The 18,077-nt window shown below is 44.4% G+C and overlaps 1 protein-coding gene across 1 annotated transcript in view; it reads right to left on the bottom strand.

Moving 5' to 3' along the window:
• The window catches only part of LOC143769757 (protein FRA10AC1), an 86,353-nt gene that overhangs the window by 38,066 nt on the left and 30,210 nt on the right, over positions 1-18,077 (bottom strand). Inside the window, exon 5 of the mRNA XM_077258603.1 lies at positions 3,275-3,351. Coding sequence (XP_077114718.1) covers positions 3,275-3,351 — 77 coding nt within the window. The remainder of the gene's footprint in view (positions 1-3,274; positions 3,352-18,077) is intronic.

The raw sequence follows: 18,077 nt of genomic DNA on the forward strand, positions 1-18,077 counted from the left end.
GGAGACACCCATCACAAGCAGGAGACAGGCTGGAGTGATGAGACTGAGTGATGAGCATTAGAGAAACAGTATCAAAGTAGAAGAAAAAAATCAAGACATGTCTCCTCATAAATAGTGATGGGCGAACCACTGGATGTTCGGGTTTGGCCGAGCAGTTAAAAAAAGTTTGGTTCGGGTACCAGAACAGTACCAAAACCTGGACTCTATTCAGGTGAATGGTGGACTCGAAAATCCATTGTTGCCACGTTGTCATCTGCATGACAGCACGGCAAACACTGGTTTTTATAGGCGGTAAAATCATTACCACTGGTCACAGAGGCGTTGGCTGATGAGAGAGTACTACTCCCATCAGCTTACATCTAATAACAGCGAGAGCACGCAGCAGCTGATTGGAGTATCCATCAGCCGGTGCCTGAACTAAAAATAAATTAAAAAAACAAACCCGCTGTGAGTTTCCCTCTATTTTAGATAACAATATAACAAAACTGACAGCTGCAGGCTGAAACCCTCAGCTTTCAACTTTATCATGACAGGTTATCAAGAATAGAGGGATCCTCAAGCCTTTTTTTAAAATTATTTAAATAAATGATAAATTAAATAAATAGTGAGATAAAGCTGACAGTGGAGGGTTGCAGCCAGCAGCTGTCAGTTTTGCCATGCTGGTTATTGAAAATAGAGGGGAACATATGCTGTTTTTTATTTATTTATTATTTAAAGCGCAGGTGCCAGCTGCTGAAAACACTCATCAGTCGCTGCCTGTTCTCGCTATTAGCGGCAGCAGTTGGAGGTTGAAGGGAGTAATACTCTCATCACCTGACACATCTGTGACCAGTGGTAAACTTTTTAACTCCGGCCACAGCTGCTGGCTCATGCTGTCATCTGACAGCCCGAGAGTTGTACAACCCCTGGCAAAAATTATGGAATCACCGGCCTTGGAGGATGTTCATGCAGTTGTTTAATTTTGTATAAAAAAAGCAGATCACAGACATGGCACAAAACTAAAGTAATTTCAAATGGCAACTTTCTGGCTTTAAGAAACACTAAAAGATATGAAAAATAAAAAATGTGGTAGTCAGTAATGGTTACTTTTTTTAACCAAGCATAAGGGAATAATTATGGAATCACTCAATTATGAAGGAAAAAATTATGGAATCATGACAAACAAATGAACAAAAAAACACTCCAAAACATCACTAGTATTTTGTTGCACCACCTCTGACTTTTATTACAGCTTGCAGTCTCTGAGGCATGGACTTAATGAGTGTCACACAGCACTCTTCATCAATCTGGCTCCAACTTTCTCTGATTGCTGTTGCCAGATCAGCTTTGCAGGTTGGAGCCTTGTCATGGACCATTTTCTTCAACTTCCACCAAAGATTTTCAATTGGATTGAGATCAGGACTATTTGCAGGCCATGACATTGACCTTATGTGTCTTTTTTCAATGAATGTTTTCACAGTTTTTGATCTATGGCAGGATGCATTATCATCTTGAAAAATGATTTAATTATCCCCAAACATCCTTTCAATTGATGGGACAAGAAAAGTGTCCAAAATATCAACATAAACTTGTGCATTTATTGAATATGTAATCAGCCATCTCCCCAGTGACTTTACCTGACATGCAGCTCCATATCATCAATGACTGTGGAAATTTGCATGTTCCCTTCAGGCAGTCATCTTTATAAATCTCATTGGAACGGCACCAAACAAATGTTCCAGCATCATCACCTTGCCCAATGCAGATTCGCGATTCATCATTGAATATGACTTTCATCCAGTCATCCACAGTCCACGATTGCTTTTCCTTAGTCCCTTGTAACCTTGTTTTTTCTGTTTAGGTGTTAATGATGGATTTCGTTTAGCTTTTCTGCATGTAAATCCCATTTCCTTTAGGCGGTTTCTTACAGTTCGGCCACAGATCTTGACTCCAGTTTCCACCCATTCGTTCCTCATTTGTTTTGTTGTGCATTTCCTGTTTTGGAGACATATTGCTTTAAGTTTCCGGTCTTGACGCTCTGATGTCTTCCTTGGTCTACCAGTATGTTTGCCTTTAACAACCTTCCCTTTTTGTTTGTATTTGGTCCAGATTTTAGACACAGCTGACTGTGAACAACCAACATCTTTTGCTACATTGCGTGATGACTTACCCTCTTTTAAGAGTTTGATAATCCTCTCCTTTGTTTCAAATGACATCTGTCGTGTTGGAGCCATGATTTATGTCAGTCCACTTGGTGCAACAGCTCTCCAAGGTGTGATCACCCATTTTTAGATGCAGAATAACGAGCAGATCTAACTTGATGCAGGTGTTAGTCTTGGGAATGAAAATTTACAGAGTGATTCCATAATTTTTTCCCTCATAATTGAGTGACTCCATAATTTTTACCCTGTTTGGTTAAAAAAACAGTAACCATTACTGACTACAACATTATTCTTGATTTCTTTTGGTGTTTCTTAAAGCCAGAAAGCTGCCATTTGAAATTACTTTAGTTTTGTGTCGTGAGTGATCTGCTTTTTTTTATACAAAATTAAACAACTGAATGAACATCCTCCAAGGCCGGTGATTGCATAATTTTTGCCAGGGGTTGTAGCACTCTGATCTTATTGCTGATCAGAGCTGTGGGTGTTTCATGCAGATGGATGATGGCGTGGGAAACACCCGATGTATGGGTGCCAAACCCGAACATCCTGAAGAAGTCTTGCTCGGTGAACAGTAGGTGTTCGGTAAGGACTTTTCTGTTCGGCTTTGCCCATCTCTACTCATCAACTAAAAAAAGATTTACTCAAGAACCTTCACGATATGTTTATTAACAGTCATTGAATGCTACTTTTCAATTGATTTTTTAGATTGCTCCATGCAAAAGTAGAAGAGAGCTGATAACGCTACAAAAAACATAGGAGCCCCTTCTGGAAGTCTATATGGCTACATAATTTATTTTATTCACTGGGATGGCTTTTACGCTCTTTTGATCAAAATAGTGTAACCAAGTACCCTGTTATTTACATGTACTATTATCTTTTATTTACGGACTGCACAGTATTTTGCTCATGGGCACAGGGTGAATGTGAACTTACACATTGAACTTATACCAGCATGTGGCACGGCTCATTTCTCTGGTTTTACAAGGATGGTTTTGAAAACAAGGATTGCAGTCTATAGCTATGGTGAAACACCGGACATTGTAGAAGTGTACATGGTTTAATTGGTCTGAAAATTACACTTTACAACATTATATATATATATGATATATAATGCATAAGGGCAATGCTCTTACTTGGGAAGCTGGAAGTCTTGTAGTTTTCCTCCATAATACAGAATGTAGTCATTCACAAACTTCTGATGTCTGGCAAACTGCAACCCTTGAGGTTAAGAAAAGTAAAATGTACACACTGACTACAATCATTTATATGCATTAAAGGGTTTTTTCTTTAATAAAAGGAAATTCTAAAAACTTCAAAGGACCAGGATTTTTTAAATTATGTCCTGATAAGCAAGACCAAAGACTTCAAATAGGGTGTATTTAGTTTTCTCAAGACATACACTACACAACATTGAAATTGTAAAATCAAGAAGGAAAATTTGTGGAGTTATGGAAATCACAGGATGGATAGGCGTGCTAATGATATTAAAAGGATGAAAAAATGGAAACAAAATGTTCAAAATATCTCAATTTATTTAGTATCAAGTATGAGCGCCTTGGCTGCTATCAATGAGCTAACTAATGGTTGTCTGGGGAAAGTTCTGCCACGTTGAATGCACTTGGTCAAATCATAAAGAACCAAATGCTGGCAGTTTCCTTTGCAATTTCTGACCAATGACACAGCAAGATCTGCTCCATGGGAAATAAGTCCGGAGACGCTGCAGGCCGTGGTAGCATTTTTAGGCCACGCAGGCTCCTCAAAGTAAGGCCGAGTGTCACACTAGCGTGTGCAGCGCGAGTGTCTCGCATCAATACCCGGCACTGCCGCCGGCACTCGGGATCGGAGAGTGCGGCTGCATGTATTTCTATGCAGCTGAACGCTCCGGTCCGGCAGCAGTGCCAGGAATTGATGCGCAAGTTTCTCACATTGCACACGCAAGTGTGACACCAGCCTTACACTAGAAAATGGCTCCTAGGATACTTTGAAGAAATGTCCACACCCCTGATTCCACCATCAAATCAATGTAATGTAACGTGGAATGAAGACTAGAGGGGTCCAATTACTGTACATTATGCCACACCATAATCCTAGAAGATGGACTTGTGTAATGTTCCCTCATGAAGGCCTCTTCATGACATTGCCCACGCGGTCTCCAGACCATTCTACAGTCAGTGTCCAAAAAACAAAAGCAGTACTTATTGCTGCAGATGATAGACCTCCATTCTAGCCTCTCCTTCAGTCTTACTCCGCACCATGACAGCCATCATCGGATGTTTTATGTTGACGACCTGATCAAAGTCACCTCTGCAGACAACCACAGGTCACTAGTGGTCCGGTGACATTACTGCTTCCTGTCTCTGTGCAGACCCAAGTGCAGCTAGTGCTGTATCCAAGTGCTTTCTTAAGGTCCTGCAACAACATTTTAATTGCGTTGAGATCTGGACCCTGACCATACCATTGACACACCTTGATTGTTTTCTTTTTCAGCCATTCCGATGTAGATTTTCTGGTGTACTTGGGCTAATTGTCCCAGTTTAGGCCAAGCTTTAGCTTTTGACTAGATGACCTCAAATTTGACATTAGAATAGTTTGGCACGCAGCGTCGATTCAATGACTGCAAGGTACACAGGTGATGTGGCTGAAAAACAAGCCCAAATCATTACCCCTCCTCCACCATGCTTTACAGTTGGTATGAGATGTTTCTGCTAATAAGCAGTGACTGAATTTTGACAAACGTGGTGCAGAACATTATGGCCTAGCATATTCACTATGGTCTTGTCTGTCAAAAGGCAATGTTCCAAAACTCTTGTGGTTTGCTTAAAAGAAACTTTATAAAATTTTAGCTATGCTGAAGTATTCTTTTTAGAAAGAAACTTTCTCCTGGCAACCCTTCCAAACAAGCCATACTTATTCAGTCTATGTTTTATTTATGAAAACATACTGACCACGGAGTTCTTAAACTCCCTTTAGTCAAGAAGCGTTATTTAAATTTAATAACCAAATTTCTTTATTGACATATAAAACACACACATTTAAAACAATGCCTCACAATCAAGAATAGTATCAAAGCAGACATCAGCGAAAAATAAATAGGATGTGCCCAGGTAAAACTCAGTCCTGTTACATTGTATGTGCAGTTAGTATTTCACAAAAATCAGTGCGGTGAAAAAGGAATCAATTTTGATGTAAATGTACACTGTACAGCTCTATTATCCTCAAATGAACGTTTAGAGGAGTAGATTACTCCACCAATCAATAGGGCAAATGCCCAGAGTTGAGTTGGGATATAAAATATTTTTAGACCCTAATAGCCACCCAACAAATAGGTCATATCATAAATGAGCCCATAATTTACTAAAAGGGCAAACCGCCAGCCTGACAGGTAAAACAACCCGGCCATGCGAAAGGCTCACAGCTGATCTACACCTACACTTCCCATACTGCAAAATGAATGTTACTGTAGAGAATAGAAATCATAAATATGATAACGGTTCCAATACATATTACCTGAGCACAATCAACACAGAATCACAGCCTCGTGGCATGCTGAAGCTCCGTCACCCCGACGCGCGTTTCGCATCTGCTTCCTCCTGGGGGCGTGTCGCAGGTAAGGCATCACTATCTTTTTAAAAACCGAGGCGACCAATCCAATGGCCTCAGGGGGGCATTCCCCAGATGAGTCATACTTCCCAGAAAACCTAAAGGCGATGACTTATTAAGCACCCGGTGTTTCCCAAAACAACCTCACCGCAATATATCCATTGCCGAGGCTTGAATAAGCCGCAATCAAACATACTCGAGCGCATACAGCACAAAGCACCTCCCAGATAGATATCGGCACAAAACGACCAAGCACATCCGGACAAAAATTATCTGACCTGTCAGCGCTGACACCGATGTAAACACCAAGGTGTTAGTGCAAGACCTATATTTGCACCAGGAGATGGGGCCATGCAAAAGGACAGCGAGGCATGATCAGAGCTGCCCCTGCAGGACGGAGCGCCGATCAATGCCATCACCCCCTACATGATCCCACCTATTCTAAAAGGCACAGTAACCATTGCGGCGGGAAATGTCCTGATAGCGCCCATACGGATTCACAACACAGGAACCTGTTATGACCCCAATGGCGAGGGTCTCAGAGGAACGTGGAAGTCTGCAGAATACAAAAATCCAGCTCATAGGGCAGTGGTAACTGGGTTGACCATATATCTACTCCTAACGCCAACACTAGAAGTAGCCGGGGATCATTCCTACGTTGATTCTAGATGACACGCGCCAGCCGGAGAATCTAGCTACCCCTAGTAGAGGAAAACAAAGACCTTTCTTGCCTCCAGAGAAGGGGACCCCAAAGCTGGATAGAAGCCCCCCACAAATAATGACGGTGAGGTAAGAGGAAATGACAAACACAGAAATGAACCAGGTTTAGCACAGAGAGGCCCGCTTACTGATAGCAGAATAAAGAAAGGTAACTTATATGGTCAACAAAAACCCTATCAAAATCCACACTGGAAATTCAAGAACCCCCGAACCGTCTAACGGTCCGGGGGGAGAACACCAGCCCCCTAGAGCTTCCAGCAAAGGTCAGGATATAGATTTGGAACAAGCTGGACAAAAATACAAAACCAAAACAAATAGCAAAAAGCAAAAGGCAGACTTAGCTGATATAACTGGAACCAGGATCAGTAGACAAGAGCACAGCAGACTAGCTCTGATAACTACGTTGCCAGGCATTGAACTGAAGGTCCAGGGAGCTTATATAGCAACACCCCTAACTAACGACCCAGGTGCGGATAAAAGGAATGACAGAAAAACCAGAGTCAAAAAACTAGTAACCACTAGAGGGAGCAAAAAGCAAAATCACAACAGTACCCCCCCCTTAGTGAGGGGTCACCGAACCCTCACCACGACCACCAGGGCGATCAGGATGAGCGGCATGAAAGGCACGAACTAAATCGGCCGCATGAACATCAGAGGCGACCACCCAGGAATTATCCTCCTGACCATAGCCCTTCCACTTGACCAGGTACTGAAGCCTCCGCCTGGAGAGGCGAGAATCCAAGATCTTCTCCACCACGTACTCCAACTCGCCCTCAACCAACACCGGAGCAGGAGGCTCAGCAGAAGGAACTACAGGCACAATGTACCGCCGCAACAAGGACCTATGAAATACATTGTGAATAGCAAACGACACAGGAAGATCCAGACGAAAAGATACAGGATTAAGGATTTCCAATATCTTGTAAGGCCCAATAAAACGAGGTTTAAATTTGGGAGAGGAGACCTTCATAGGAACAAAGCGGGAAGAAAGCCATACCAAATCCCCAACGCGTAGTCGGGGACCCACACCGCGGCGGCGGTTGGCAAAGCGCTGAGCCTTCTCCTGTGACAACTTCAAGTTGTCCACCACATGATTCCAGATCTGCTGCAACCTATCCACCACAGAATCCACCCCAGGACAGTCAGAAGGCTCCACATGACCCGAAGAAAAGCGAGGATGGAAACCAGAGTTGCAGAAAAAAGGCGAAACCAAGGTGGCGGAACTAGCCCGATTATTAAGGGCAAACTCAGCCAACGGCAAGAATGTCACCCAATCGTCCTGATCAGCAGAGACAAAACACCTCAAATAAGCCTCCAAAGTCTGATTGGTTCGCTCCGTCTGTCCATTAGTCTGAGGATGGAAAGCAGACGAAAACGACAAATCAATGCCCATCCTACTACAAAAGGATCGCCAGAACCTGGAAACGAACTGGGATCCTCTGTCTGACACAATATTCTCAGGGATGCCGTGCAAACGAACCACGTTCTGGAAAAACACAGGAACCAGATCGGAAGAGGAAGGCAGCTTAGGCAAAGGAACCAAATGGACCATCTTGGAGAAGCGATCACATATCACCCAGATAACGGACATGCCCTGAGATAGCGGAAGATCAGAAATGAAATCCATGGAGATATGTGTCCAAGGTCTCTTCGGGACAGGCAAGGGCAAGAGCAAACCGCTGGCACGAGAACAGCAAGGCTTAGCTCGAGCACAAGTCCCACAGGACTGCACAAATGACCGAACATCCCTTGACAGGGAAGGCCACCAAAAGGACCTGGCCACCAGATCTCTGGTGCCAAAAATTCCCGGGTGACCTGCCAACACCGAGGAATGAACCTCGGAAATGACTCTGCTGGTCCACTTATCCGGGACAAACAGTCTGTCAGGTGGACAAGACTCAGGCCTATCAGCCTGAAATCTCTGCAACACACGTCGCAGATCTGGAGAAATAGCTGACAAGATAACTCCATCTTTAAGAATACCAACAGGATCAGCGACTCCAGGAGCATCAGGCACAAAGCTCCTAGAAAGAGCATCGGCCTTCACATTCTTTGAACCTGGTAAATACGAGACAACAAAATCAAAGCGGGAGAAAAACAATGACCAGCGGGCCTGTCTCGGATTAAGGCGTTTAGCAGACTCGAGATACATCAGATTTTTGTGATCAGTCAAGACCACCACACGATGCTTAGCACCCTCGAGCCAATGACGCCACTCCTCAAATGCCCATTTCATGGCCAACAACTCCCGATTGCCCACATCATAATTTCGCTCGGCAGGCGAAAACTTCCTAGAGAAAAAGGCACAAGGTTTCATAACAGAGCAACCAGGGCCTCTCTGCGACAAAACGGCCCCTGCCCCAATCTCCGAAGCATCCACCTCAACCTGAAAGGGAAGTGAGACGTCAGGCTGGCACAAAACAGGCGCCGAAGTAAACCGGCGTTTCAACTCCTGGAAAGCCTCCACGGCAGCAGGAGCCCAGTTAGCTACATCGGAGCCCTTCTTGGTCATATCCGTCAAAGGTTTCACAATGCTAGAAAAATTAGTGATAAAACGACGGTAGAAGTTAGCGAAGCCCAAGAACTTCTGAAGACTCTTAACTGACGAGGGCTGAGTCCAATCAAGAATAGCTCGGACCTTGACTGGGTCCATCTCCACAGCAGAAGGGGAAAAAATGAACCCCAAAAAGGGAACCTTCTGCACACCAAAGAGACACTTTGAGCCCTTGACAAACAAAGAATTTTCACGCAAAATTTTAAAGACCAACCTGACCTGCTCCACATGCGAATCCCAATTATCAGAAAAAACCAAAATATCATCCAGATAAACAATCAAAAATTTATCCAGATACTTCCGGAAAATGTCATGCATAAAGGTCTGAAAAACTGAAGGCGCATTGGAGAGCCCAAAAGGCATCACCAAGTACTCAAAATGACCTTCGGGCGTATTGAATGCGGTTTTCCATTCATCACCTTGCTTAATGCGCACAAGGTTGTACGCACCACGAAGGTCTATCTTGGTGAACCACTTGGCACCTTTAATCCGGGCAAACAAGTCAGACAACAGCGGTAAAGGATACTGAAATTTGACAGTGATCTTATTTAAAAGCCGATAATCAATACAAGGTCTCAAAGATCCGTCCTTTTTTGCCACAAAAAAGAATCCCGCACCAAGAGGGGAAGAAGACGGACGAATATGTCCTTTCTCCAGAGACTCCTTGATATATGAACGCATAGCGGTATGTTCAGGTACCGACAGATTAAACAGTCTTCCCTTAGGAAATTTACTGCCTGGGATCAAATCTATAGCACAGTCACAGTCCCTATGAGGAGGCAGTGCACTGGACTCAGACTCACTGAAGACATCCTGATAATCAGACAAATACTCCGGAACTTCCGAAGGCGTAGAAGAAGCAATAGACACAGGCAGGGAATCCTCATGAATACCACGACAGCCCCAACTTGAGACTGACATAGCCTTCCAGTCCAGGACTGGATTATGGGTCTGTAACCATGGCAGCCCTAAAACAACCAAATCATGCATTTTATGTAAAACCAGGAAACGTATCACCTCGCGGTGTTCAGGAGTCATGCACATGGTAACCTGTGTCCAATACTGCGGTTTATTTGCTGCCAATGGTGTAGCATCAATACCCCTAAGAGGAATAGGATTTTCTAATGGTTCAAGAGTAAAACCACAGCGCTTAGCAAATGAAAGATCCATGAGACTCAGGGCAGCACCTGAATCTACAAACGCCATGACAGGATAAGATGACAGTGAGCAAATCAAAGTTACAGACAGAATAAATTTAGGTTGCAAATTACCAACGGTGACAGGACTAACAACCTTAGCTATACGTTTAGAGCATGCTGAGATAACATGTGTAGAATCACCACAGTAGTAGCACAAGCCATTCCGGCGTCTATGAATTTTCCGCTCATTTCTAGTCAGGATTCTATCACATTGCATTAAATCAGGTGTCTGTTCAGACAACACCATGAGGGAATTTGCGGTTTTTCTATCACATTGCACCGAATTAGGTGTCTGTTCAGACAACACCATGAGGGAATTTGCGGTTTTGCGCTCCCGCAACCGCCGGTCAATTTGAATAGCCAGTGCCATAGTATCATTCAGACCTGTGGGAATGGGAAAACCCACCATAACATTCTTAATGGCTTCAGAAAGGCCATTTCTAAAATTAGCGGCCAGTGCACACTCGTTCCAATGTGTCAGCACGGACCATTTCCGAAATTTTTGGCAATACACTTCAGCCTCGTCCTGCCCCTGAGACATAGCCAGCAAGGCCTTTTCTGCCTGAATCTCAAGATTGGGTTCCTCATAAAGTAAACCGAGCGCCAGAAAAAACGCATCAAGATCAGCCAATGCCGGATCTCCTGGCGCCAGCGAAAAAGCCCAATCCTGAGGGTCGCCCCGTAAGAACGAAATAACAATTTTTACTTGCTGAGCAGAATCTCCAGATGAACAGGGTCTCAGGGACAAAAACAATTTACAATTATTCACGAAATTCCTAAACTTAAACCTGTCTCCGGAAAACAGTTCAGGAATCGGTATTTTAGGTTCTGACCTAGGATTTCTGATAACATAATCTTGTATGCCCTGCACACGAGTAGCCAGCTGGTCCACACTTGTAATCAAGGTCTGGACATTCATGTCTGCAGCAAGCATAGCCACTCTGAGGTAAAGGGGAAGAAGAGAAAAAAAAAAAAAAAACTCAGAATCTTCTTTCTTATAATCCCTCTTCTGCAATGCATTAAACATTTAATACTGGCCTGGCAAACTGTTATGACCCCAATGGCGAGGGTCTCAGAGGAACGTGGAAGTCTGCAGAATACAAAAATCCAGCTCATAGGGCAGTGGTAACTGGGTTGACCATATATCTACTCCTAACGCCAACACTAGAAGTAGCCGGGGATCATTCCTACGTTGATTCTAGATGACACGCGCCAGCCGGAGAATCTAGCTACCCCTAGTAGAGGAAAACAAAGACCTTTCTTGCCTCCAGAGAAGGGGACCCCAAAGCTGGATAGAAGCCCCCCACAAATAATGACGGTGAGGTAAGAGGAAATGACAAACACAGAAATGAACCAGGTTTAGCACAGAGAGGCCCGCTTACTGATAGCAGAATAAAGAAAGGTAACTTATATGGTCAACAAAAACCCTATCAAAATCCACACTGGAAATTCAAGAACCCCCGAACCGTCTAACGGTCCGGGGGGAGAACACCAGCCCCCTAGAGCTTCCAGCAAAGGTCAGGATATAGATTTGGAACAAGCTGGACAAAAATACAAAACCAAAACAAATAGCAAAAGGCAGACTTAGCTGATATAACTGGAACCAGGATCAGTAGACAAGAGCACAGCAGACTAGCTCTGATAACTACGTTGCCAGGCATTGAACTGAAGGTCCAGGGAGCTTATATAGCAACACCCCTAACTAACGACCCAGGTGCGGATAAAAGGAATGACAGAAAAACCAGAGTCAAAAAACTAGTAACCACTAGAGGGAGCAAAAAGCAAAATCACAACAGGAACCCAAAAACATACCAAAAAACATGATTGTCTACCCACCCCCCCTACAAAGTGAGTCACCGGTCATCTCCATCGCACACTACATGATAACACTTATTAATCCGGCCCCCAGCCTACGTGGTACTCTCATTGCTAAAACATGCTCCTACTACTATTAATATTATATTGCATCTTGCCCCTACAGCACCCGCACCTAAAGTACGTAATGCACTCATTGAAAGATATACTGATGCTGCCTTTGTTAAAATTGGCATTTTCTCCCTATGCCACAGGTATGTATAAATAATGTGTAACCATCATATATAAGCACAAGCTATAAATACAAATAAGTCCATATTAGTTAATGAGTGCAGTGCACAGGGGTCCGTAAGTCAGGTGCAGATCAGTCACATAGTATCCAGCAACAATTCACAAGGCCATTAAAGCTTTGCACCAATGTCCCCTAGTTGGATTCCTGATAGATTGGTCGTGTGCTTCTTCATGCGAACAACAACCTTGGCAGATGTAAGATCCCTGAAAACAGGGTAGTTCAAATCAACGTCTTCAAGGTCACAACGATGTCCATGATCATATGATCAAAATATTGACCACAAATCAATGCAACCCCACCATGTAGATTCTGGAAAGAATAAACTCAATTAAAAACAATTCAAACCCAAACCAAAGACAAAAAAAAATAATTAAAAACATTTAAAAAGACCGACTACTATTCAAATGTACACAAAAAGACCAAAACACTGATGGCTTACAGAAAGGAACCAAATCCCAAATTTTCATTTAGCCCCTGTGGAGCCAGTGTACCCAAACGGTAAATCCACCGGCTTTCGACCTGCGCTAGGGCTTTACCCAGATCTCCACCTCTAGGGCCCACCGTCACGAGATCTATGCCCTTGACTACTATGAAACGGGGATTGCAGTTATGGAACTTCTTATAGTGCCTCGGGAGTGTTTTTAAACTGGCAAAATCATCTATTGTTTTGGCTTTCTCTATATCAAGCACATGTTCCCAAATACGCACCTTCAGTTCCCTGGTGGTAAGTCCAATATATACTTTTCCACAAGGACACGTGGAGTGATAAATCACCCCCTTTGTTGAACATGATATAAATTCCTAATCTGAAATGTCTTAGACCCGTCAAAGTTGGTGAATTTTTTCGTTTTAACACAATTAGCACAGGCCTTACACCGGCTACACGGGAAAAAGCCCACCAAGTTATTCGCCACACCTTTTTTCTTTTCAGGCTCATAATGACTATGCACTAAGATATCCCGGATATTCCTTGATCTCTTGGCCACAATACCTGGTTTTGAGGGTATAATTGATTTCAATATCGGATCTGTGTGAAGAACCGCCCAGTGCTTTTCAATAATTTGCCTGAATTCATACCATTTATTGTGGTATCCCGTGATGAATCGTATTTGGTCCTTACCATCCTTTGCTGTACTGCTGTTATTGCCATATAGCAAAACATCCCTAGGAGTGTTTTTAGCTCTCAAAAGCCCTCTCCTAATTGTTTTCTGGCCGTATCCACGTTGTAAAAACCTATCCGCCAAGTCCTCTGACTGAGTAGTAAAGTCAGCCTCATTTGAACAAATGCGGCGAACCCGCAAAAACTGGCCAATCGGAATCCCCCTAATTGTAGAGGGCAGGTGTGCTGACCGAGCATGAAGCAAAGAATTGGTGGCTGTACTTTTACGGAACACATTAGTCACAATATCACCTTCCGGGCGGGCACGTGTCATGATCTCAATGGCAAGAGATCATAGCATCAGCATATATAGGAACTAGCTCTTGGAAGATGGAAACTGAGCTGACCATGAACTAAACCTAACGCACAACTAGCAGTGGCCGGGTAGCATGCCTACGTTGATTCTAGATGCCCAGCACCAGCCGGAGGACTAAATAAAACTAGCAGAGGAAAATATTAGTCCTAGCTCACCTCTAGAGAAATACCCCGAAAGGAGACAGAGGCCCCCCACATGTATTGGCGGTGAATCAAGATGAAATAACAAACGTAGTATGAAAATAGGTTTAGCAAATTTGAGGTCCACTTACTACATAGCAGAAGACAGAAAGGACACTTTCATGGTCAGCTAAAAACCCTATCAAAACACCATCCAGAAATTACTTTAAAACTCTGGCATTAACTCATAACACCAGAGTGGCAATTCCTGTTCGCAAGAGCTTTCCAGACACAGTAACGAAACTACAGCTGTGAACTGGAACAAAAATGCAAAAACAAACATGGACAAAAGTCCAACTTATCTAGTAGTTGTCTAGGAGCAGGAACAAGCACAGAGAGGCTTCTGATAACATTGTTGACCGGCAAGCAACTAACAGAGCAGCAAGGTTATATAGCGACTCCCACATCTTGATGGGAACAGGTGAACAGAGAAGATGAAGACACCAGTTCAATTCCACCAGCAGCCACCGGGGGAGCCCAGAATCCAAATTCACAACAGTACCCCCCCCTCAAGGAGGGGGCACCGAACCCTCACCAGAACCACCAGGGCGATCAGGATGGGCCCTATGAAAGGCACGAACCAGATCAGAGGCATGAACATCAGATGCATTCACCCAAGAATTATCCTCCTGGCCGTATCCCTTCCACTTGACCAGATACTGGAGTCTCCGTCTGGAAACACGAGAGTCTAAGATTTTCTCCACAACGTACTCCAACTCACCCTCAACCAACACCGGAGCAGGAGGCTCAACGGAAGGCACAACCGGTACCTCATACCTGCGCAATAATGACCGATGAAAAACGTTATGAATAGAAAAGGATGCAGGGAGGTCCAAACGGAAGGAAACAGGGTTAAGAATCTCCAATATCTTATACGGGCCGATGAACCGAGGCTTAAACTTAGGAGAAGAGACCCTCATAGGGACAAAACGAGAAGACAACCACACCAAGTCCCCAACACGAAGACGAGGACCAACACGACGACGGCGGTTAGCAAAAAGCTGAGTCTTCTCCTGGGACAACCTCAAATTGTCCACCACCTGCCCCCAGATCTGATGCAATCTCTCCACCACAGCATCCACTCCAGGACAATCCGAAGATTCCACCTGACCAGAGGAAAATCGAGGATGAAACCCCGAATTACAGAAAAACGGGGACACCAAAGTGGCAGAGCTGGCCCGATTATTGAGAGCGAACTCCGCCAATGGCAAAAAAGCAACCCAATCATCCTGGTCAGCAGACACAAAACACCTCAGATATGTCTCCAGGGTCTGATTAATCCGCTCAGTCTGGCCATTCGTCTGAGGATGGAAAGCGGACGAAAAAGATAAATCTATGCCCATCCTAGCACAGAATGCCCGCCAAAATCTAGACACGAATTGGGTCCCTCTGTCAGAAACGATATTCTCAGGAATACCATGCAAACGAACAACATTTTGAAGAAACAGAGGAACCAACTCGGAAGAAGAAGGCAACTTGGGCAGAGGAACCAAATGGACCATCTTAGAGAAACGGTCACACACCACCCAGATGACAGACATCTTCTGAGAAACAGGCAGATCTGAAATAAAATCCATCGAGATGTGCGTCCAAGGCCTCTTAGGAATAGGCAAGGGCAACAACAATCCACTAGCCCGAGAACAACAAGGCTTGGCCCGAGCACAAACGTCACAAGACTGCACAAAGCCTCGCACATCTCGTGACAGGGAAGGCCACCAGAAGGACCTTGCCACCAAATCCCTGGTACCAAAAATGCCAGGATGACCTGCCAACGCAGAAGAATGAACCTCAGAGATGACTCTACTGGTCCAATCATCAGGAACAAACAGTTTATCAGGTGGGCAACGATCAGGTCTATCCGCCTGAAACTCCTGCAAGGCCCGCCGCAGGTCTGGAGAAACGGCTGACAATACCACTCCATCCTTAAGGATACCTGTGGGCTCAGAGTTACCAGGCGAGTCAGGCTCAAAACTCCTAGAAAGGGCATCCGCCTTAACATTCTTAGAACCCGGTAGGTATGACACCACAAAATTAAACCGAGAGAAAAATAATGACCAGCGCGCCTGTCTAGGATTCAGGCGCCTGGCGGTCTCAAGATAAACCAAATTTTTGTGGTCAGTCAATACCACCACCTGATGTCTGGCCCCCTCAAGCCAATGGCGCCACTCCTCAAAAGCCCACTTCATGGCCAAAAGCTCCCGATTCCCAACATCATAATTCCGCTCAGCGGGCGAAAATTTACGGGAAAAGAAGGCACAAGGCCTCATCACGGAGCAGTCAGAACTTTTCTGCGACAACACTGCCCCAGCTCCGATCTCAGAAGCGTCGACCTCAACCTGAAAAGGTAGAGCAACATCAGGCTGACGCAACACAGGGGCAGAGGAAAAACGGCGCTTAAGCTCCCGAAAGGCCTCCACAGCATCAGGGGACCAATCAGCAACATCAGCACCCTTCTTAGTCAAATCGGTCAATGGCTTAGCAATATCCGAAAAACCAGCAATAAATCGACGATAAAAGTTAGCAAAGCCCAAAAATTTCTGAAGACTCTTAAGAGAAGAGGGCTGCGTCCAATCACAAATAGCTTGAACCTTGACAGGATCCATTTCAATGGAAGAGGGGGAAAAAATATATCCCAAAAAGGAAATCCTCTGTACCCCAAAAACACACTTAGAACCCTTCACACACAAAGAATTAGACCGCAAAACCTGAAAAACCCTCCTGACTTGCTGGACATGAGAGTCCCAGTCATCCGAAAAAATCAGAATATCATCCAGATACACAATCATAAATTTATCCAAATAATCGCGAAAAATATCATGCATAAAGGACTGGAAAACTGACGGAGCATTTGAAAGACCAAAAGGCATCACTAAATACTCAAAGTGGCCCTCGGGCGTATTAAATGCGGTTTTCCACTCATCCCCCTGCCTGATTCGCACCAAATTATACGCCCCACGAAGGTCAATCTTAGAGAACCACTTGGCCCCCTTTATGCGAGCAAACAAATCAGTCAGCAACGGCAATGGGTATTGATATTTAACAGTGATTTTATTCAAAAGCCGATAATCAATACATGGTCTCAAAGAGCCGTCTTTTTTTGACACAAAGAAAAAACCGGCTCCTAAGGGAGATGACGATGGACGAATATGTCCCTTTTCCAAGGACTCCTTTATATATTCACGCATAGCAGCATGTTCAGGCACAGACAGATTAAATAAACGACCCTTTGGGTATTTACTACCCGGGATTAAATCTATGGCACAATCGCACTCTCGGTGCGGAGGTAACGAACCAAGCTTGGATTCTTCAAAGACGTCACGATAGTCAGACAGGAACTCAGGAATTTCAGAGGGAATAGATGATGAAATGGAAACCACAGGTACATCCCCATGAGCCCCCTTACATCCCCAGCTCAACACAGACATAGCTTTCCAGTCGAGGACTGGGTTGTGAGATTGCAGCCAAGGCAATCCTAGCACCAAATCATCATGTAGATTATACAGCACCAGAAAGCGAATAATCTCCTGGTGATCCGGATTAATACGCATAGTTACTTGTGTCCAGTATTGTGGTTTATTATTAGCCAATGGGGTGGAGTCAATCCCCTTCAGAGGAATAGGAGTCTCCAAAGGCTCTAAATCATACCCACAGCGTTTGGCAAAGGACCAATCCATAAGACTCAAAGCGGCGCCAGAGTCGACATAGGCGTCCGTGGTAATAGATGACAAAGAGCAAATCAGGGTCACAGATAGAATAAACCTAGACGGTAAGGTGCAAATGGAAACAGATTTACCAAGCTTTTTAGTGCGCTTAGAGCATGCTGATATAACATGAGTAGAATCACCACAATAGAAACACAACCCATTTTTCCGTCTAAAATTCTGCCGCTCGCTTCGGGACAGAATTCTATCACACTGCATACTCTCTGGCGATTTCTCAGTGGACACCGCCAGATGGTGCACTGGTTTGCGCTCCCGCAAACGCCTATCGATCTGAATAGCCATTGTCATGGACTCATTCAGACCCGCAGGCACAGGGAACCCCACCATAACATCCTTAATGGCATCAGAGAGACCCTCTCTGAAAGTCGCCGCCAGGGCGC

The sequence above is a fragment of the Ranitomeya variabilis genome, chromosome 4 (genome assembly GCF_051348905.1).
Source record: "Ranitomeya variabilis isolate aRanVar5 chromosome 4, aRanVar5.hap1, whole genome shotgun sequence".
NCBI lineage: Eukaryota > Metazoa > Chordata > Amphibia > Anura > Dendrobatidae > Ranitomeya > Ranitomeya variabilis.